The 22,655-nt window shown below is 49.7% G+C and overlaps 1 protein-coding gene across 1 annotated transcript in view; it reads left to right on the top strand.

Annotated features, from left to right (window-relative positions):
• Nucleotides 1-22,655, top strand: part of DYNC1H1 (dynein cytoplasmic 1 heavy chain 1) — a 1,596,152-nt gene that overhangs the window by 837,087 nt on the left and 736,410 nt on the right. The window contains exon 52 of the mRNA XM_078660192.1: nt 9,610-9,805. Coding sequence (XP_078516318.1) covers nt 9,610-9,805 — 196 coding nt within the window. The remainder of the gene's footprint in view (nt 1-9,609; nt 9,806-22,655) is intronic.

Consider the following 22,655-nt stretch of genomic DNA (forward strand, 5'->3'; position numbering starts at 1 on the left):
TCATAGTGACAAGCCATATTTCTGTTCGTTCAGCCCACAACAAATTACCCGGCAAGGCCCAGCATTTCCATCAGATACCGGTGGACCCCCAATAAAAACGGGCACCTCCCCATCATAAAGCAAGTGAGAGAGAAAAGAGCAGGGACAGGTGTGAGCAAGATTCGGCAGGGTGTGTGTGCGATGAAAGGATTTATGGCCTGGTGTGCCTTGATGCTATCTCGTTCGGCCCCTGGGAGAGGAACTGACCAAACAGGTTCGGCCTGGGGCAATGGTTCCAACTTGCCCAGGTCACAGGAAAGTCAATTAAGGTGTACGTGTCCTTTGGAATCGAATTTAGCTGTATTATAAGCCTATGTAAAGGGCAACTCACAAAATGGCTGCCGTACACAAAATGGAAGCCAAGGGTTCAGAACGAAAATGACGATTTCGAGGTGAAATCGTCACTCGAATATGACGAAAATGCTTGTACATAGTGTACTAGCCATTTTCGGTCTTTTGATATAAGAATTGTCATGCTACGACGATGTTTAATTCTCGAGTCCAAAATTATTTCACGAGTCCAGAATTTTCAGAACTACACCTCGTCCCAGGATGTGCATTGTTTCAGGCCCCCGAGAGCGGCAAGCTCTCAACCCAGGGGTCCAGAAACATATCTGGTGGTGGCAGCCTCTGTAGCCACGCAGTCAGGACACTGGGAGTTGGTTAGGTCTCAGGGGGCATCTCTAAGATGCCCTCTTTAGTGCATTTTACATTAAATCCCATACTGGCATCAGTGTGGGTTTAATGTGCTGAGAGGTTTGATACCAAACTTCTCAGTCTTCAGTCTAGCCATTATGGGGCTGTGGAGTTCGTAATGACAACCTCCCAGCACCATTTACTCTTAATGGCATCACTGCACTTTCAGTGCCCAGGAATGGCCCTGGGTACTGTAGGGACACAGGGCTCATGCCCCTCTGCCCACACCACTGGCATTGTGCACCCAGCTAGAGGGGTGACTGAGGTAATCCAGGGCAGTGTGTTTGTGGGCATGGAACACAGGGATGTGTGCCATGTCGACTCTGTTTAGTTCTACACTAAGACACTCAGCCTGCAAATGAAGTGTGTGTGTGTCAGGGTACAGGGCCTCTAAGGGTGGCACAATAAGTGCTGCAGCCCTTAGGGGCCTTCTCTGGTCACAGTGCCCTGGGTACCTAGGGTACCATTTACCAGGGGCTGACCTGTGGCCAGAGATGTCAATTGGGTTTAGGCTTTAATGCAGTTTTTAGGGATGGAACACAGGACTTGGGTACCCGATTGGCAGGAACCCAGGGCACACTCAGTCAAAGCACATCCGCAATTCAGCAAAAGGTGGGGGCATACCTTGCCAGAAAGAGGGCACTTTCTCACAACGTTGCTGTGGTTTTAGACAGTGTGAGAAAGGGGCTCTATATATACTGGACAATAAGGTAGTACAGTGTGCATAGTCCACAAACCCCAAAGGTATAACCGAGGTTAAAGTCAGAACTGACCTTACTCTCCAAAGTGGTAGCTTGGTCGTGCAGTAAGGCAGTACCACAGGACAGTGTAAAGCATTTGTTGTACACTCAGTCAGCAAAAGGTTTCACACACTCAAGGACTGAACTCCAGGCCAATTGTGTTTATATCCACAGATATAGTTGTTTTATTTTTAGAACCAACAGTTATAAAAATATACTTTTCTGGTTATGAGCACTCCTATGTAATTACTTTGCAAAGGAGCAATAAAGTTTGTGCACACCATTAATACAGTCTTGACAGTAAGTAACACAATCCTTAAACACACTATGGCATTGAGCTCAATGAGTTTTCCACATGTAAGTACAGTTGATTATTATACAGATTACTCTAGTAGTCCCAGGACCAGATCCTAGATTCAGTCCTGGGGTCTAAGCTGAAACCAGATTAGCAAAAACGTTTTAGTTACTGTAGTGAATTTTAATGAATATAAAGCCGTTTTAAAAGTTCACACTTAGAAACTTTTTTATGTAAATCTGACTATGTTATTCAATGAGAGCAAATTCAGGTTGCAGGTAAAGTACGATTGCGTTACTTTTGTAATCCAGCACTGGTCTCCTGTGGCCAGCACTGGGGTCTTAACTTAAAACAGGTAGGTAATTGCGTTCCAGTATTTTGTATGATTTTTAAAGAATATTTCAAGTTTTCAAAAGTAGACACTTAGAAGAAATTTCATAGAAAAGCAGACAAGAGGTTCCCATGGAGAAAATACAGATTACTAGTAAACCCGGTACGGATTACTTTTACGGTTCAGTATTGGGCTGAAAGGTACAGTACTGACTTCTCCCCTGATCACAGGTGAGTATTTTGGAATTCCGCTGATTTTATATGAATATTTTCAGTTTTCAAAACTTTACACTTAAAAGAAATTTCACAGAAAAGCAGACAATGGTTTCCTATGGCAGACATTTAGATGACTAGCAAACACAGTTGTGATTACTTTTGCGGTCCAGTACTGGGCTACAAGGTACAGGACTGGCCTCTCTCCTGATCACAGGTGAGTAATTCGAAATTCGTTATTCGGCTGATTTTAGATGAATATTTCAAAGTTTCAAAACTTCACACTTAAAAGATTTTTCGAGTCAAACCAGTCAATGTTATCCAGTGGCAGGAAAGTGAGTCATCGGTTTTCAGGTGAGTACTCGACTGGTGAAGTTAAGGTTCTGGGCTTAGACTCAGGGGTCCCCCAGGGTCCGGTAGGTACAGTTAGTACACCCTCAGCGGCACAGGGGCGGCCGGGTGCAGAGGTAGTTAGGCCCAATGTTATCCAATGAGAGGCAGGTGGCCTTCGGTTGGTGGCTGCTGGCTAGCAGGTCACGTGGCTGTGGGAGCTGGGCTCTTGGTCACTTGCTATGGGCAAATGGGGAAGTAGAATAGGGTACAGGTTGCACTGCCAGGGGCACTCGGGCGGCTGGGTGCAGGGTGCTTTTGAGCCGTCGGGCGCTCAATGTTATCCAATGAGAATCTTGAAAAGGGAACAAAGGCTGCAGGCTCGGGGACGGTGGATCTTCAGGAGCAACCAACACTTCGAGGCGTAAGTTGGGATCTTGGAGGATATGTAGGCACCCAGGAGTTGGGCACAGAGAGCTGTGGGGCGCCAGGTGCAGGGGTGTCTTTTGAGGTCGGGAAATCTTGCCCCCTGCTAGTTGCGGTCGGAGGGGTCCTTTTTCCTGAGGCTGCAGGCGTCGTTGGGGTCATCGAGGAGGATCCTTGGGCACTGGATTCCGAGTCAGAATCGCCGGGGGGGGTGTCCTCAGGGTCTTGGTTCACTCCAGCACAGGCTAGGTTTGGCGGGTGCAGAGTGTGCAGGGTTCGCGGTTCCGGGCTGATGCCAGGGCTTGTTACTTGCTTTGAGCAGTACCACTGCTCGTGGGAGACCCAGGTAGTCAGAGTCACAAGGCAGTCAGGTCCTCCAGGGTTTTTGAGGTTGCTGACCACTGGAGACGCCGGGGTTTAGCAGGAGCAGGTTCGAGGGTCGACAGGCTAGTAGGGCTGGGGCCAAATCAGTTGGTGTCTTCCTCTTCTTAGCAGCTGCATGGCAGGTCTTCTTGTTTCTTGTTCTTCTTTCTTGTTTCGGTATCTGGATCTGAGGAAGGAAGGTTCAGGGAGCCCCTAAATACTAAATTTAGAGGCATTACAGGTAGGGCAAGGGCAGGGACCAATGGGCCCCTGTCCTGGGGTAAGTACACCCCCTAGCCTGCTCCTCTCCTGTGGCAAGGGGGCAGAAGCCTAGCTGAGATTGGGCAGGGCTCCCCATCTACAAGATGGCCGGAGCCTGGGGTCGTGCTTCACCTCGCCTCCTCCACCTGAGGGTTGGAGTTGGCAAAGGTTGTCACACCCCCCTTCCTGACGTAGTTTTTCCTGCCAGTCTTCCCGCCAGAGTGGGGGTAGAACTGGTGGGGGCAGTTGCTGGGTACAGCAAATGGTCTGGAGAAGCTCTGAGGCGGCATGCCGTTGAAGCTTCCCCCTGTCCATCCTGGGGGAGGAGACATAGCACCTCGCCAAGGATGTGCATTGTTGCAGGCCCAGGAGAGCGGGGGCTCTCCACCCAGGGGTCCAGCAATATGTCTGCTGTTCGGCAGCCTCTGCAGCCACCCATCCCAGACGTGGATTGTAGGTTAGGTTTCAGGGGGCATCTCTAAGATGCCCGGTGTAGTGCATTTTACATTAAATCCCACACTGGCATCAGTGTGGGTTTAATGTGCTGAGAATTTTGATATCAAACTTGTCAGTGTTCAGTGTAGCCATTATGGTGCTGTGGAGTTCGTAATGACAACCTCCCAGCACCATATACTCTTAATTGCATTACTGTACTTACAATGCTCAGGATTGGCCCTGGGTACTGTAGGGGCACAGGGCACATGCACCCGTGCCCACGCCACTAGCATAGGGCACACAGCTAGAGGGGTGGCTGATATATGCCAGGGCAGTGGGGTTGTGGGCATGGCACACAGGGATGTGTGCCATGTCGACTCTTTGTTTAGTTCTGCACCTAGACACTCAGCCTGCAAATTCAGTGTGTGGGTGTCAAGTTACAGGGGCCCTAAGGGAGGCAGAATAAGTGCTGCAGCCCTTAGGGGTCTTCTCTGGTCACAATGCCCTGGGTACCTAGGGTACCATTTACTAGGGGCTGATATGTGGCCAGAGATGCCAATTGGGTTTAGGCTTTAGTATAGTTTTTAGGGAAGAAACACTGCCCCTGGGTACCTGATTGGCAGGGACCCAGGGCACACCTAGGAAAAGTGCATCAGGTATCGGGCAAAAAGTGGGGGGGGGGGTACTGCAACAGGAACTCCCTTTCTCACAGACAGGGGCCAGAATATTCTATCTAGGTCTATGTTGAGTACAGAATTGAAATCACCCCCCAGGAGCCAAGGCATTCCACTCCATCCTGCAAGTATCTGGGTGAGATTGTCTAAAAAGGCCGACTGGCCAACATTCGGAGCATAGATGAAGGCAAGGAGTACCTGTAGGACATTAAACCTGCCACTGACTAATGTGCATCTACCTTCAGGATCGATTAGTACCCGGTCACTCGTAAATGGAATCCCTGCCCGGACCCAGATGAGGACACCCCGCGCATGAGCCGAGTAGCTTGTACCGTATACTTGGCCCCTCCATTTACGTCGTAAATGCCCCAACTCTACCTGGGACATGTGTGTCTCTTGTAGCATGGCTATCCTGGCTGTTCAGCGCTGCAAATATGAATAGATGGAATATCTACGCGACGGTGTGTGTATACCGCGCACGTTCCTTGACACTACATTGACTTGCACCATGCTTCTTTCTGTAGTTGCTCTGGTGGGCAGCAGGGGAGGCAAGCGCCACGATGGCTGACTTGTCTCCCCTTGAACCTGCTCCTGTGAAATCCCGGCGTGTCCAGCGGCCAGCAACGTCACAAACCCCAGAGGAAGTGCCTGCATTCACTTCCCAAGCGGTTTCTCCCGTGAACACCGGACGTGTTTGAACTGCAGCTTCTGGTGCCAACCAGAAACTGCGAATCCAGCACACTCTGCACCCGCCGAGCCCGGCCCGTGTTTGAGTGAACAACCACCACGAGGAGGTCCCCCCGGCGATCCTGACCCGAGATCTGGCGAGCCCTGACCTGCCTCAAGCTCCCAGACGACGCCTGCAGCCTCAATCCAGAGAGCCCATCTACCACGCCCAAAGCGGGTAAGAAAATGCGACGTCCAAAGGCACCCCTGCACCCGACGCCCCACAGCCTTGTGTGCCCAACCCAAACGGTGCCTAGCCATCCCTCTACCTCGCAACTTACCCCTCGAAGTGGTGGTCACTCCTGGAAGATCCTTATCCCCGAGCCTGCAGTGTTTCTTTGTCCCGGAGAATCCCCTATGAAATCAACAGGGCTCCGACCTTAAAACAGCACCCTGCACCCAGCTGCCCTAGCGCCGCTGAGGGTGCCCCATTGTTGCTAACTTGGTTCCCAACGTACCCTGAGCTTAACCCTAGGAGCTTTGATCCCACAACCCTGTGGCCTGCTTGCCCGTCTCCACCAGCCGGAGTCCCCCATCCCCTATTGGATAACATTGGGCCTCAACACTCTGCACCCGGCCGCCCGAGTGCCGCTGAGTGTGCAACAACAGTGCATCACTGACCCTGGGAGACCCTGAGTCTAACCCCAGAACCCTAACTCAAAAGACCGATTACTTACCTTGAAACCGATAACTCGTTTTTCCTAATAGGAGAACATTGACACTTCTCCCAAAAAGTGTCGACTTTTGAAAACTGCAAATATTCCTTAAAAATCAGTCGATTAACCAAAACGCATTTTCTCACCTGTTTTCAGGAAATGTCCCAGTGCTGTATCCAGCAGTGAGTAAGAAAAAGTAACGATAACCTAACTTACCTGCTAAGTGAATTTCCTCCCATAGGATAACATTAGTGATTCTATGTGAAAAAGTTTCAAAGTGTCAACTTTTGAAATGCAATAATATTCCTTAAAAATAGTACCTTTAACCAAAATGCATTTACTCACCTGTTTTCAGGAAATGTCCCAGGGCTGAATCTAGGATCCAGTCCTGTGTTAGCAAAAGTAATCTAAAAAGTAATTAACTGCATTTTACTTAAAAAGCCCTTTCAATTGAATGTACTATAACTGCAATGTGTTGCAAACTGCTTTCTTAAAACTGTAACCAAAACCAGTAAAAGTTACTCTGCTATTTTGAACTGTGTTCATGCAAGTAATTTACTACTGAAAAGTATTTTTATGCTTACCTGCACCAGGCTTGCTTGGTTCTAGAAATAAAACAGTATATTTTTTTATACAAAACAATTGGCCTAGAGTTTTGTTCTTGAGTGTGTGAGACCATTTGCTGACTGAGTGTGTACATCAAATGCTTTACACTGACCTCTGATACTGCCTTATTGCTCGACCAAGCTACCACTTTAGAGAGTAAGGTTCTATCTAACTTTAGCCTCTGCCAAACCTCTGGAGACCCTTGGACTCTATACCCACTGTACCTCACTTTGGTGCAGTATATATAGAGCCAGTTTCTTACACACCCTCACCTCCAACTACTCCCTCAGAATTACTTAGAGCATCCACTCCGGAGCCCCTCCGATCACAGCCCGCACCACATAGTCAACAAAGCCTGGCACCTCCATTGCACCCGAATCTGCTGCACCATCAACTGCTCCATCGAGTCCGCTTCCTTCCCGGAAATCTGAAAGCATGCAGAGACCAGCCCCTTGGTGAAGGAGCCTCCTGCCAGCCCGACTGACCACAGGCACTACAGACCCATCTCTCTGCTCCCTTTCCAAGCCAAACTCATTGAGAAAGCCATCAATGCCCAACTCTGAGTTCATCGAAACTAACTTTATCGTGGACTGCTCCCAATCAGGCTTCAGAAGCAACAGCAGCACCAGGACCCCTAACCTCGCTGCTACAGATGACATCCGCACGCCCTGTGACCGAGGTGAAACGATGCCCTCATCCTCCTGGACTTCTCAGCTGCCTTCAGCACCATCTCCCACCACACCCTCTGTGACCGACTTCACAACACCGGCATTCGCGACAAAGTCCTAGAATCCCCACCGGAGTCAGTGAGTCAGACTTCCACCGTTCAACTCAGAAACCATGGTGATCAGCTGTGGAGTGCCTCAGAGATCCTCCCTGAGCTCCACCCTCTTCAACATCTACATGGCTCTGCTTGCAACCATCGTCTGAAGCAACGGACTAAACATAGTCTCCTACGCCAACGACACCGAACTGATCCTCTCCCTCACAGACGAGCCGACAGCCACCAAGAGCAACTTCCGCAACGGGATGAAGGCAGTCGCAACCTGGATGAAGGACAGCTGCCTCAAGCTGAACATAGACAAGACTGAAGTCCTCATCTTGGGCTCCGCCTTGGATGACTCCTGTTGGGCGCTCGAAACCTCCCATCCACTTGTACCGACGGAACATGTATTAAAGAAATTGAATTTCTCCTGGGGAAAGTTTCACCACACTGAAATCAGTGATATCAGCTAATCAGAACTCTATCTAATCAGGATTTCCAATCCAACCTAGGCATCCACGCCAGCTACAATTACACCATTCATGATCCCCACAGTCGATTATATAAAGCAACACTGATAGAAAACTAATGTGCAAAAAACAAACACAATTTTTAATAAGCTTGGTAGCTTTTTACTGATATGTAGGTTGCAGTGGTCAAGTCTATATCCTTGGTATACCACTGATATTAAAAGTGGTCAGAGGGGAAGACCTTTTGCAGGCGAAATTACAGCCTCACCATGACCGATTTTCTAAACCTTGCATTTTCCCAATGATTTGTTATGAGTTTACTCGTATGAATCTTTTTAATCTTGTTGTATATCATTTGTAATTTTATTAAAAATGTTGTTTGTTTTTTGCACATTAGTTTTCTATCAGTGTTGCTTTATATAATCGACTGTAGGGATCATGAATGGTTTGTGAATGGTGTAATGTAGCTGGCGTGGATGCCTAGGTTGGATTGGAAATCCTGATTGGATAGAGTTCTGATTAGCTGATATCACTGATTTCAGTGTGGTGAAACTTTCCCCAGGAGAAATTCGATTTCTTTAATACCTGTGGTACGCCTTCTCGTGGGCGTGGGGTCGCTCCCTCTTTCTCTTTTGAAACCGACGGAACATGCACGAAACCTCTGCATGATCCTAGACTCCTCGCTCTCAATGAACCGCCAAATCAAGGCTGTTTACTGCACCTGATTCCACATGCTCTGCCTGCTTTGTAAAATCTTCAAGTGGATCCCCACCAAGTCCCGAAAAATGGTAACCCATTCGCTAGTCAGCAGCAGAGTCAAAGCAGACTCCGCTACGGCAACGCATTCTTTGCCGGAACCACCAAGAAACTCCAAAAGAAACTTCAGAACGCCTCCGCCTGAACATCCCATGCCGCAGCCACATCGGCGGTCACCCGAGAGATCTTCACTGGCTACCTTTTAACAAAAGAATTACCTTTTAAGCTCCTCTTGGGCGCCTAAAAAGCCCTCCACAATGCAGGACCTGGATACCTCAACCACCATCTCCTTCTACACTCCCGCCAGCCAGCTCCGCTCTGTCCAACTGACCCTGGCCACCATCCCACGGATCCGCAAGACCAAGGCTGGAGGAAGAGCTTCTCCTACCTCGCTGCAAAGACCTAGAACTCCCTGCCTCTGCACCTCGGGTATGACCATCGCTGCCACAATTCAGGAAGGACCTCGAGAGCTGGCTCTTCAACTGAACTGCAGATCCACCCCCTCCCTCCCTCTCAGCGCCTTGAGGCCCTCACAGGTGAGTAGTCGTGCTGTATAAGAAGCCTGATTGATTGTGTGTGTTTTCTTGGATCTTCAAGCATAGGATCTCTTCAGTGAAGATACTTGCTATGCAGAACCAGAATTACATGTAAGTTAAAAAAAATGACATTAATATGGGTGAAATTTAAAAACTAATATAATGTAAAAAACAAGTGTGCAATGAAACATTAAGCATTTTAACTTTTAGTTGCAAAGCTGTTTTAGAAGGTAGCAGTCATACAGAACAATTTTTACATTTCTTTTGTTCGATGTATCTGATTTCCTTTCTTAGCTGTTAAATCAATTAAGAAGCAGCACTTGGTGGAGGTCCGATCCATGGCAAATCCTCCTGGTGCCGTGAAGCTAGCACTGGAGTCCATATGCTTACTTTTGGGTGAAAGTACAACGGATTGGAAACAGATCCGTTCCATCATTATGCGGGAGAACTTTATTCCCACAATTGTGAATTTTTCTGCTGATGAGATCAGGTAAATTAGTAATGTTGTTACTGCTGACTATATAACCTATTTTTTGTAAAATATTGTCTGATTAAAATGGCTTTTACTGCACTCAATGGTACTCTTGTATCACATATGTTAAGTGAATAAGGCTCAGATTTATGGGATTCTGAATCGAGATGTGAGATGCAAGTACTCTTTGAGGATTAAAGCATGCAAATTAAAGCAAATGAGTTCTGGAATTGTTTCTTAATGCTACTAATGGCATTTCATCATTAAGAATAACTAGGATGGTTTCAAAAAAGTTAATAATACTAGGTGGTGAAAATTAATGCTTAGTTTTTAAGATTGCAAAGTTTATTAAATGGTAGAAGACAGTTATTTAAAAGATTTTTATTGTTTGATGAAATGTTATTAAAATTAAAATTATTCATAAGTAATTACCAAACAGTTAAAACTTACTAAAAATATTGATTTTGTTAATTCATTATTCGACTCTGTGCCTAAAGAGACTCCCATTGCATGTCTGTTTTTTTTCTGTTTTGCCCCCATTTTATTTCCCCTCCTCCTTTATGGTTGGTGGAGAAGAAATTATGCTAATCTGATAGACTTCTTTTTAAAAAAAAAATGTATTGAGTTTTCAATTTATAGACATACAACAACTGCAGTTACTTGTCTAGCAGTGACAAAATTAATACATTACATGTTTTCACATTCCAGCACAGTACAACACATTTTACTACACATAGGCTTTACTAATAGTGGAAGGGAAATCAAGATCTTGTTACTGTGTTGGTGTACATCACTCCCGCCTCAGCTTCAGTCACGGCACCTTGGCCACATGGCAGTCACATAGCCCAGTAAAACCTTCAGGCGCCATGAGCACGTGTTTAATTGCCAGGTACCAGTGTCAAGGTGAAGCAGTCTGTGCTTATAATGGCATCGCAGTGTCCTGCAAACAAAGGTGTGCTGTGCTAACCAGACGTTCTCTATGGTACTTAACTATTCAATGAGCGGAGCCAGCATGTAAATGGGGACCACATTTCTTTTGGGCGAGATCGGACCGGCATAAGTTCCCAGTAGCATGTCAATTGTTTTTTGCAATATGCAACATATTTTAACCAGGGTTTTATGTCTGGGGCAGACATCTCTCGTCTCTCCCCCCCCCCCCCCCCCCCCAGTGAATAGCCACCTATCGCTTGGCCAGTAGGAGTAACATCACTGAGTTGTCGTCTCGTTGTGGAGATGCCATGCACATAGCCAGCATTTAGTATTGGGCCGTAAACCCATTCCATGCAGTTGAACTGGGGTGCGCTATAATTGTTGCAGGAATTCGAAGTGTATTAATCCGAGGTGGTAGCTCGGAGAGAGCTGCTCAAGTTTGGCCGCAGCTGAAAGTCCATTGTGAATCGGGGATAGGAGAACCCAGTTTGGCACCCCAGGCGCTGCGCGATTTTGGAATAGTAATCAGGGATGTACGCTGTGTGATGGAGTAGTTGCGAGTGGTTGATTTACAAGCAGATGACTCCATAAACATATGCTCCAGTGCTGGGAGTCGCGGCGAGGCGGTGGGGTATGTTTGATGTATTGCTCAGCAGGCTGCCCACAGCTGGCGGCATAGTAATATGTCCAGTGGCGCCAACTGGGGAGACCCACTAAAATGTTGCGAGGTGAGAAATTGCCTCTCTTGATACAAGTCCGCAAGTGTGTTAATGTTAAACTGGTGGGGTCGAACCTGTGTACCCTGCTCCATTAGTGGGGGGATTTGTGGGTTTTTAGCTAGCGGGATGGATGGTGCGTATAGCATGCCTAGGTTTTCTCTTTTATGGTGTCCCTCCCATGCCCATCGCAATGTCTCTATTGTGTCTTATTTCTTGCCTGGGGTGCTTGTAGCTTTTATATAGCGCTGTGGTTAATGGTAGGGGAGTATATTGATCTATTTCAATAGCTTCATGTGGCTGAAATGGTGTTGGGTGTCGCCAGAGATTAAGAAACTGGGCTTGGGCACAATACGTATATAATGTAAAATCTGGGGCACCCACGCCGCCCTTTGCTAGTGGTAGTGTGAGGAGTTCCCAGGACATTCTAGGCTGTTTTCCTGCCCAGGCTAGCTCGACCATGCTTGATTTAAGATGCTTTAGGAATTGCGCAGTTATGGTCATAGGGATATTTACGAACAGGTACAGCAGTTCCGAAAGGATAATCATTTTAGTGATAGCAATACGACCTGAGAGGGATAGGGGTAAATTCTCCCACCTGTGAACTCTCTCCTCTAGCCAGGTCATTACTATTCCATAATTGGCTCTCCAGAGCTCCTGTATGTCCCTGGTTAGGCAAATGCCCAGATAGTGCGTTGGGCCGTCTGCCCAGTCTATCAGGAACTCAAGATCGAATGTGCATGTGCCTTCTGTGAGCATGGTGCTGCCTCAACCGCGCCACCAGAGGCTCCGCGCCAATGGCAAAAAGTAGGGGGGATAGCAGCCAGCCCTGGCGAGTGTCCGTAAAATTGTGATGGGAGTAGATATTAGACTGTTAACCTTGACTCTGGCGGTGGGTGATGCATATAAGAGTTGGATTTGCTGTATGAATGTGTGGCTTATCCCCAGCCGGGCCAGGAGCGTGAAGCGGAATTTACACTATAGGGAACGAAATGCTTTAGTGGCATCTAGTAATGCGGCTATTGCAGAGACGTGTGGGGCGAGGTAATGCATCAGCTCAAATATGGTCCTTAGGTTGTTGGATATGAAGCGGTCCTACACAAAACCGGAATGATGTGGCCGAACAACAAGTGGTAGTAGCGGCTGTAACCTATTCACCGATAACTTGGCAAATATTTTGTTGTCTATATTAGAGAAAGCGGGCGATATGAGTCGCACGATGTTAGAGCTTTGCCTGGTTTGAGCAGTGTAATGATGACTGCGTCACGCATTGATGGTGGGAGTGAACCTCTTTGGTGCACCTCCCGATACACCTCCAATAGGTGAGGAGCGTCGCATATTCTTTGTAGAATGCTGAGGTGAGCCCATCGGACCCAAGAGCCTTATCACCTGGTAGGCTTTATATGACTTGCTGTATGTCCTCAGCAGTGAAAGGCGCGTCTAGATAGTCACGGTGTGCCCCACTCAGCCATCATAGCTCAATCGTGTCTAGATATTCCAGTATTTCTGAGTCTTGAGGGGGGACGACACTGCATTGTATAGTTGGGTGTAAAAGTTTTTCATAGTGTCTAGTACGTCAGTTGGTGAGTGGACTGGCGGCGAATCAGGTGGATTGAGCTCGTAATCTAGGTGGAAGCCCTGGAGGGTTTTAGTAGATTCGCCAGCATCTTGCCAGGGTGATCGCCCTCCTGTATCTTCGGGCCTGCCCGTGTTTATGTAGGAATTTGGTTTCTCTTTCGGCTTCTTCCTGGAATGCCGTTATCTTTTCCCTTCTCTTAGCCAGTAACTCGGGTTCTTGAGATTGGAAGTGTTGGCATTCCAAAGCATGAATCTCTCCCTCTAGGTTTTTAAGGGTGTTCGGAAGTTCTTTCAGAACCCCAACTGCAGGGCTATACAAGCCCCACGTATCATGACCTTGAAGGCCTCCGATAGTGTGCCCGCTGACATTACTGAGTCTGCATTGTGCTAAAAAAATTGATTGTTTTCTTATCCCATCTTGAAATACAGCGTCCAGCAGTGCATTTAGGGGTAGCCGCCATGCAAATGGTTGAACAGAGGGCTGTGGGATTTGGAGCTTAAGTAGTACCGGTGCATGGTCCGACAATGTGCGTGGAAGATGTGTTGCTGTTGAGGCCCAAGAGTGCATATCTTTGGATACGAGCCAAAAATCTAACCTGGACCATGCTCCGTGCTGCTGTGACACGCTTACGTTTGACACCCCTCGGGATGTCGTAAATGCCAAGGGTCCACTAGGTAGTTATCATCCAGAAGGGTAGCAGCCACCTGTGGATGATGATTTCGGGATGCGCCCACACTGTCTGCGTGTTCCGACTGAATCACATTAAAGTCACCACCCCAAAGTATCGTGGAGTTCCCCAGTGACTGGATCCCCAACCATACATGGTTAAAAATCTCTGGGTCCGTCAGTATTAGGCCCGGATTCGTTAGCTATCAATACCTGTTTTACATATAGCCCTCCCTTAAGTATAATGGATCTACCTTCTGTGTCTGTTGTCCATGGGAGACCTCTATGTATTAGGATCGCTACACCTCTTGCATAGTTGAGTAGGCTGATGTGTGTATATCCCTCCACCTTCAGCTTTGACTGGGAGGTGTCCCTCAGGTGGGTCTCCTGTAACAGACAAATATCTACTTTGTCTGGTCAGATATGATTGAAGCAACCGTGGTTTTCTATGGTCGTTTAGACCCCTAATGTTCCAGGTGACCCAGTGGGCGACTCCCTATGTGATGGGCGAATAAAGTGATTATGTACGCATTGTTTTTGAATACCCATACATGTCAACACCTCACGTCTTGTTTCGCGATGGGAATGTGCAGTGCAAGCAGCCTCAGCAAGCCACTTTGTCCAATCCCAACCCCCCTCCCACACCAACCCCCCCAATTAGGTTGTGCAATTAGCCCCCCATTTGCACCCAACAGAGCAGCGAACTGAAACAGCCAGGAGGCTACAAGCGAATTATCCTGTGGGGAATGAGGAGTTACCTGCGAACAACCCTGCAAATCTGAAAGAAACAGGTTAGTATTAGATTCCTTACCTTAGAATATCCCAAGGCGTCAGACTGGATCTGGAATTTTTTGCGTAGCAGTACCCTTGCGCGTCGGTAGGCGTCTGCGGCTCCACGTGCGTCGTTGGCGCCGGGATGACATTGCCGGAGTACTTAGACGCCGCCCTCGCGCGCTGACGTCAGTTGTACCCTAGTCAATTTTTTACTAACTTTTTCGATCCTTTTTGATCATCTTTCGAGTCTCTCGACTCAGACGGTGCCGGTAGGGATGCCGGGTTGAAACCCTGCGTCGATTGCAACCGACTGATGTCGGTTACCGACCCACATCGCCGGTGTCTTCACTGTCTGGGCCCAGACCACCACGACAAGTCCTGCTCCAACTGCCGGGCCCTGACGTCTAAGGCTAGACGGGAGTGGTCCCGCAAGCGACTCGAGCTCCGGCAGTCCGCCCAGCGCCACTCGAGGTCCCGGTCCCGAAGGAGGTAGAGGGACCGGTCGCGGGGCCTGAGTCACCACAGTTCCGGGAGTCGTCATCAGTCTTCGGGCTCGAAGTCCTCAGGTAAGAGGCACAAGAAGTCGAAGAGACGACATCGCTCTTCTGACTCCGCGCGACGCGGCCGGGGGGACACCGCCACCGCGGCTCCGCCGGAGCCGCGGGGGCGACACCGCCCCGCTCCGCCGGAGCCGCAGGCGTCAGCCTGCTCCATACCCGCCGGTCCCTGGGCTGCACGCGACGCCGGAGGAGATCGAGGCCTTCCTCACGGCCATGAGGTCGCTCACTCCTGCGTCGGGTTCCGTGGCGCCTGCGGGCCAAGCGGCCCCGACTGGGTCCTCCAGCGGGCCGGATGCCTCGACGCCGTCGGGTGCTTCGGCCCCGATGCCATTGGTGACTTCGGTCCTGACGCCGCAAGGCCCCTCCGGATCCGGGTCGCCGCCGGTCGACCTCACGACCTCGCCGGCGCCTGCCCCCAGGCTCCGACGCCGATGGGAGAATTTTACTTCTATGACCCGGCCCCGTCTTTTGAGTCCGAGTATCAGGCGATGGGTGACGCGGGGGATTGGGAGGGGTCCAAGAACCCTCTGACACGTGAGTGTCCTGTCTGTTCGAGGCATGTGGGCTGCTAAATTCATATCTTAGCATTAGATCGCCGCCTAGTGTTGGGTCCGGATGATCGCACATTGTTGTCCTGGAAGAGTCTTCGAAGTATCCTGAGATAGGTGGCTCCTCCCCTGGACTACAGTGCGCATGGGCATCGGCTCCATCCCCAGATTGTTTTTTTCCGCCATTGGGTTCGGATGCGGTCTCGACGTCTCTCTGTCGGAACCGAGAAAAACTAACTTTTTACGGCCAAAAGGCCTTGTATTCTTTGCGTCGGTATTGTTTGCGCACGGTCTTGAGTTCTTCCGTCTCTTGGAGTCGGAATCGACGGAGTGCTTGCACTCTTCGGACATCGAGGCCTTCTCATCGCGACACGACGCAACTTTCCAGCATGGAGCGGAGTCCGTTTAAGTACTGTCCGCTCTGTGGGTCCAAATACCCACATATCGACGTGCACCCGGTCTGTAACAAATGCCTTTCACCAGACCATAACGAAGACAACTGCAGGGCCTGCGCAAAATTCAGGTCAAAGAAGACACTCAAGCTTCGGCGCGCGGTGCGCCTTGAGGCCAGACAAGCGGCCCCGGATCCAGAAAACATCTTCGGCGACCGAGAAGAGGAGGACCAGAGCCATCATCTTCAAATCTCCCCGCCCGAGACGGAGGTCGAGGCAGATCCGGAAGACGACGACGGAGTCGTAGATCAAGGCCTTGAATACGTCGACGAGGTAGGGGACGTCGAAGAGATTTATGGGGCCGCGGAAGATAGCTCAGGGGACGAGCTATGCCCCGAAGGTTACGAAACTCAAGATCGGGTCACGGGATCGCCTGTCGGCCTTACCCAAGACCCCGTACCGCAAGCCACGGCCCCGCCTTCAGGCCCGGCCACGGACATACTTGCTGCGCAGCCCGTATCGAAACTGAAACCTACGGTATCGACTACACCTAAAATGGCCGACCCGAAAACGAAACTTATCGATTTGAGCGACCCTAAGATGGCGGCCGTACCACCAAAAACAACTACACCCGCTGCTTCATCGACTCCGTCGACCTCCGGTCCACAAAAGTCGAAGAAATCTGTCGATTCCACAGGGTCGAAATCGGCGCCAGAGGAGGGATCCTCTAAGAAGGGTGGTCGGCACGGGTCAACCGCTGCGACGCCGTCAAAGCCCGCTAAAGCCGGCGACACTTCTCCGGTTCCGACTGGGATTCCGTTAGTCGGACGCGTGGTGGTGACGGAGCCGACAAAATCACACGGATCGAAGGCTGGCACGTCTGCGCATCGGTCCACGGACTCTGGGTCGGCAGCTGCGGCATCATCGTCCAAACCTCAGAAGGGCCGACAGGACGTCGGATCCGAGGGCAAGGTCAAGACCTCCTCGTCGGCGCCAAAGGCCACTGTAAGTGACGCGTCCCCCATCGCCTCTTCACTACAGAGAATCAGGGAGATGGCCTCTGCTACGCCGGCTCCGATGCCATCGCCACAGAAGCCGATGGACATTCCGGTGAAGCCTGCGGGTAAACTTCTCTTCCTTCTGCCGCCAAAGGAGACGCCAAAGGCCTTTTCAACGAAATCGACGCCAAAGAAGTCGGATTCTTCAACGGCAGGGGCACTTTCAAGTCGGGTACTCGACTCTGAAGAGGATTCTGAGCGTTTTATCGACGCAGACACGGGCAAATTGACCCTTTACAAGAGGAGGATCACTTCACAGCCAGTGGACTCCTATGTCATCCCCCTAAAGAAAAAAAGGCTTCCTCAAGACGCTTCAGGCCTCATGGAACCTATCCAGCCTCCTCCAAGAAGGAGCCCAACTCCTTCCCCAGAACACTCTGAGGGTGAGGGATATGTTGAAGATGACCAATACACTTTCCCCATCAATGAACCAGATGCACAGCCGGATTCATATGATGACATTGGTGACCAAGGCACCCAAGATGTGGGGCAAGACCCACAGCCTTTCACTGCACGTGCGTCCCCAACAGAAGATTCTGCAGGTTTTCATGCACTCATTGAAAGGGCAGCTGCTAATCATGATGTGGACATGCATGCTGACCCAGTAGAAGAAGACTTTCTATTTGACACTTTTTCAGTCTCTGAACGGACAGTAAAGACACTGCCTATGCTCAAAGGGGTCCTCAAACATGCTGCGGACATCTTTAAGGAACCTACCAGGGCGAGAGTGGTCAATCCACGTATCGAAAAGAAGTACAGACCAGCACCTGCAGACCCTGCATACATTCGGGGACAGTTGCCGCTTGACTCCCTGGTGGTCGCAAATGCCCGCAAAAGGGCCAACTCCCAAACAACGGGTGAAGCTCCTCCCCCGGATAAGGAGTCCAAGGTGCTAGAGGCAGGAGGCAAAAGGGTAGCTGCACAGGCTGCCAATTTTTGGCGTATTGCAAATACACAGGCACTCTTGGCACGTTATGATAGGGCGCATTACGACACCCTAGAGCGGGTTTTAGAACACCTGCCTTCGCAGTTTCAAGAGGGCACCAAACTGCTTATAGAAGAGGGAAAACTGATCTCCAACGCAGCCATAAAGTGTGCACTTGATGCCGCAGACACAGCAGCTAGGGCCATTAACACTAGCGTCATGCTGAGACGACAGGCGTGGCTCCGCATATCGGGGTTTAAACCTGACATTCAGACAACCATACTTAATCAGCCAGTCAATCCTGATAGACTGTTTGGTCCAGATGTGGACACCACCCTAGAAAAAATTAAGAAAGACACCGAAACTGCTAAGTCTATGGGGGCCCTACAATCACAACAGTTTCGTGGCAACAATTTTCGTCGCTCAGGTGCACTTGGAGTCACCAGAGGACAGATGGGTCAACAGTCACAATTCTCTAGAGGTGGAGCACAATCCTCGTACCCCAAACAGAACAAGGGGGTTACCGAGGAAACAGCACCAGAGGACGTGGCAGAGGGAACAACAACTCCCGCTCCTCTGCCCCAAGCAAACAGTGACTCTCTGTCACTGCCCCCCGACCACTTAACACCTGTCGGGGGGAGACTACAGCAGTTCCTGCCCGTCTGGAGAAACATCACCACAGACAGGTGGGTGCGACAACTTGTCCAGTACGGTTATTGTCTGAAGTTAAAATCCACTCCACCCAACATCCCACCAAGGCAACGGCCTATGTCCGCAGAGCACTTGCACTTATTGCAGCAGGAAGTAGTGGTGATGCTGCAAAAAGGCGCAATCGAGCTCGTGCCAGTAGAGGAGGAAGGCACAGGGGTATATTCCCTGTACTTCCTTATTCCGAAGAAGGACGGATCTCTCAGGCCCATTCTAGATCTACGTCCCCTCAACCTGTATATACTGTCAGAACATTTCCATATGCTCACACTGCAACAGATTCTTCCCTTGTTAAACCAAGGGGACTTCTTAGCAACCTTAGACCTCAAGGATGCTTATTTCCACATACCACTACACCCGTCCCACAGAAAATACCTCAGATTCACTATCCAAGGCAGGCATTATCAGTTCAAGGTCCTACCCTTCGGAGTGACCACAGCCCCAAGAGTGTTTACCAAGTGTCTGGCGACAGTAGCAGCGCACCTCAGGAGGCAGAACATCCATGTCTACCCCTACCTGGACGACTGGCTCGTTCAAGCCAAGTCAGAACAACAGTGCGCCGCGGACATGTCGACTACCATTCACCTCCTTCACGATCTAGGTTTCTCGTTGAACTACCCAAAGTCGCATCTTCAGCCGGCACATGTCCGGCAGTTTCTAGGTGCGACGATCAATACCCTGACGGCCATGGCTCAACCAAACCAAGTCAGGATAAACAGCATGCAGTCTCTGATCAAGAAGTTCAGACCACAACACTCACTTCCAGCGAGAGTGTTCATGCAGTTGATAGGCATGATGGCCTCCTGCATCTTCATAGTCCCTCACGCACGGTTGCATATGCGCCCGCTCCAGGAGTGCTTAGCAAATCAGTGGACACAGGCTCATGGACAATTAACAGACCTAGTGTTGGTTACCAGTCGGGCATACGACTCTGCATTGGTGGACTCCACACAACCTTTGCAAGGGCCGACTGTTCCAGGAGCCAGTGCCACAGATTACCCTGACGACGGACGCATCTCTCCAGGGATGGGGAGCTCATCTGCTCACTTACACAGTGCAGGGACTATGGACGACGCAGCAACAGAAGATGCACATCAACTATCTAGAACTGATGGCAATCTTCATGGCGCTCAAGTCCTTCATTGTACATCTGTGCAACAAGGTAGTGTTAGTCCGGACGGACAACATGACCGCGATGTACTACATTCAAAAACAGGGAGGCACCCACTCGCCACAGCTGTCTCATCTGGCTCAGAGCATGTGGCGGTGGGCCATTCAGAGGAACATCTTCCTCATGGCAGAACACCTCCCGGGCAAGCACAATCAGATGGCGGATCTGCTCAGCAGATACAGCCATCAAATGCACGAGTGGGAGTTACACCCATCTGTACTCCACCCGTACTTCCAGCAGTGGGGTCATCCGGAGATAGACCTGTTTGCAACAAAAGAAAACGCAAAATGCCAACACTTTGCCGCCAGGTTCCCTCACCCACAGTCGCAGGGGAATGCGATATGGATGAACTGGTCAGGCAAATTTGCGTACGCTTTTCCGCCAGCCCCTCTGATACCGCTGGTGGCAAGAAAGCTAAGGCAGCACTCGCTGACTCTCATCCTAGTTGCTCCAACGTGGGCGCGCCAAGCATGGTACACCACGTTCCTCGAACTCTCAGTGGTGCCGCATCAAAGACTGCGCCTCACGCCCAGACTTTTAACGCAGAACCATGGAGACATTCAGCATCCAGATCCGCAACAGCTCAACCTGGCGATCTGGCTCCTGAAGTCCTAGAGTTTGGATACCTCCACCTACCTCCAGAATGCATGGACATCATCAAGGAGGCAAGGAATCCTACTACCAGAGCATGCTATGCTGCAAAATGGAAGCGTTTTGTCATTTACTGTACAGCCAATGACATCAACCCGCTAGATGCATCTATCCCTAACATCATTTGCTATCTGCTACATCTTTACAAGTGCAATCTAGCGTTCACTTCTATTCGGATACATCTATCCGCCATCGCAGCTTATCTTCAGAATAGGCAGCATCTCTCTGTCTTCAGGGTGCCTGCCATTAAAGCTTTCCTTGAAGGTCTGAAACGAGTCATTCCCCCAAGAACACCGCCAGCTCCGGTGTGGAACCTCAATGTGGTCCTCACCAGACTGATGGGACCACCCTTTGAGCCACTGCACTCATGTGAACTCCAGTTTCTAACGTGGAAAGTAGCTTTCCTCATTGCTATTACGTCACTGAGGCGTGTTAGTGAGCTACAAGCGCTCACAATCCAAGAGCCATTCATTCAGATTCATCCAAATAGGGTAGTGCTACGTACTAACCCCAAATTCCTTCCGAAGGTGGTGTCACTGTTTCATCTCAACCAAACTATTGACTTACCGGCATTCTTCCAAAACCCACAAACGGTAGCGGAAAGAATGCTCCATACGTTAGATGTACGGAGGGCGTTGATGTACTACATAGACAGAACACAACACTTTAGGAAAAAAAACAACTTTTTGTTGCCTTCTCTCCACAGCACAAAGGCAACCCTATTTCCAAAGCAGGAATAGCCAGGTGGATCGTTAAGTGCATCCAAATCTGTTATCAAAAAGCCAAGCGCACTTTAACAATACCCCCAAGGGCGCACTCCACACGCAAATTGGGGGCATCCATGGCTTTCCTGGGGAACATTCCTTTAGAAGACATTTGCAGAGCAGCCACGTGGGTTACCCCACATACCTTTACGAAACACTACTGTGTTGATGTGCATTCCAAGCAGCAAGCTGCTGTAGGACAGGCTGTTCTCAAGACACTTTTTCAGGTTTCTGCAGCTGGCACGGGCAACCGCCGCTGATGGAGAGACTGCTATGTATTCTATGCTAAGATATGAATTTAGCAGCCCACATGCCTCGAACTGAATATGCTACTTACCAGTATGCATCTGTTCTTGGCATGTAGGGCTGCTAACATTCATATCGCCCACCCTCCTCCCCGGTGCCTGTCGCAGCTGCAGATATACTATTGTATTCAATCATTAGCATGAGCATCCTTTACACTTTTCACTCCATCTTCTGCCACAATGGCGAAAAACAATCTGGGGATGGAGCCGATGCCCATGCGCACTGTAGTCCAGGGGAGGAGCCACCTAGCTCGGGATACTTCGAAGACTCTTCCAGGACAACAATGTGCGATCATCCGGACCCAACACTAGGCGGCGATCTAATGCTAAGATATGAATGTTAGCAGCCCTACATGCCAAGAACAGATGCATACTGGTAAGTAGCATATTCATTTCAGGACTGGACAGGTGATCTTGGGGAAGCCAGTGGTCTGGACACTTCGCCCGACACTGGTTTTGTCTCCCCTCTTACTGTGGCTACCGAGGTGGGGGCTGCCTATAGTGTGGTGCTGACGTGAGCTGCCAAGGCCTTGGGCCTTGAGCTCCCCGTCGCGGCCCTGTGGACTAACCTCCTCACAGAGGTCCTTAAACCGCAGACATGCTCGGCTGAGCCTCTGCTGCCTTTTAATGAGGCCTTGTCAGACGTTCTTCTGGGCACTTGGTCCAAGCCCGCTACAGGTCTACCTGTAGATAGGAGCGTGGCCAGGCGCCACCGCCCGGCTCCGGGCGACCCTTGTGTGAGAAGTTGGCCTGATATATGATGCTCACTAGTTCTAGTGATCACCTTGTATCAGTCCAAACAACCCTTATGGTGATTGGTTGTAAGTCAACCTTATAGACCAGCTATCCTAATGGTAGCATGGACAAAGCAGTCTTAGGCTAAACTCTTTTGGCATGTGAAGCCAGCTGTTTTACCACAATATAACCCCTTGAATACCAGATGAAAGGACACCACACAGGTTGTTATGAAAATAAACAGTATATTTATTAATAACAACACCTCTGAACTCTTTGAGGTCAGAGGGCTAAGCACATGACAATCTCTTACGAAAAATACTACAAGTTGCCCAAAATTACAATGGTGCCCTAGGGGCACGACAAACCATATACTAAGTAAGTGG

The sequence above is a fragment of the Lissotriton helveticus genome, chromosome 9 (assembly GCF_964261635.1).
Source record: "Lissotriton helveticus chromosome 9, aLisHel1.1, whole genome shotgun sequence".
NCBI classification, from domain to species: Eukaryota; Metazoa; Chordata; class Amphibia; order Caudata; family Salamandridae; genus Lissotriton; species Lissotriton helveticus.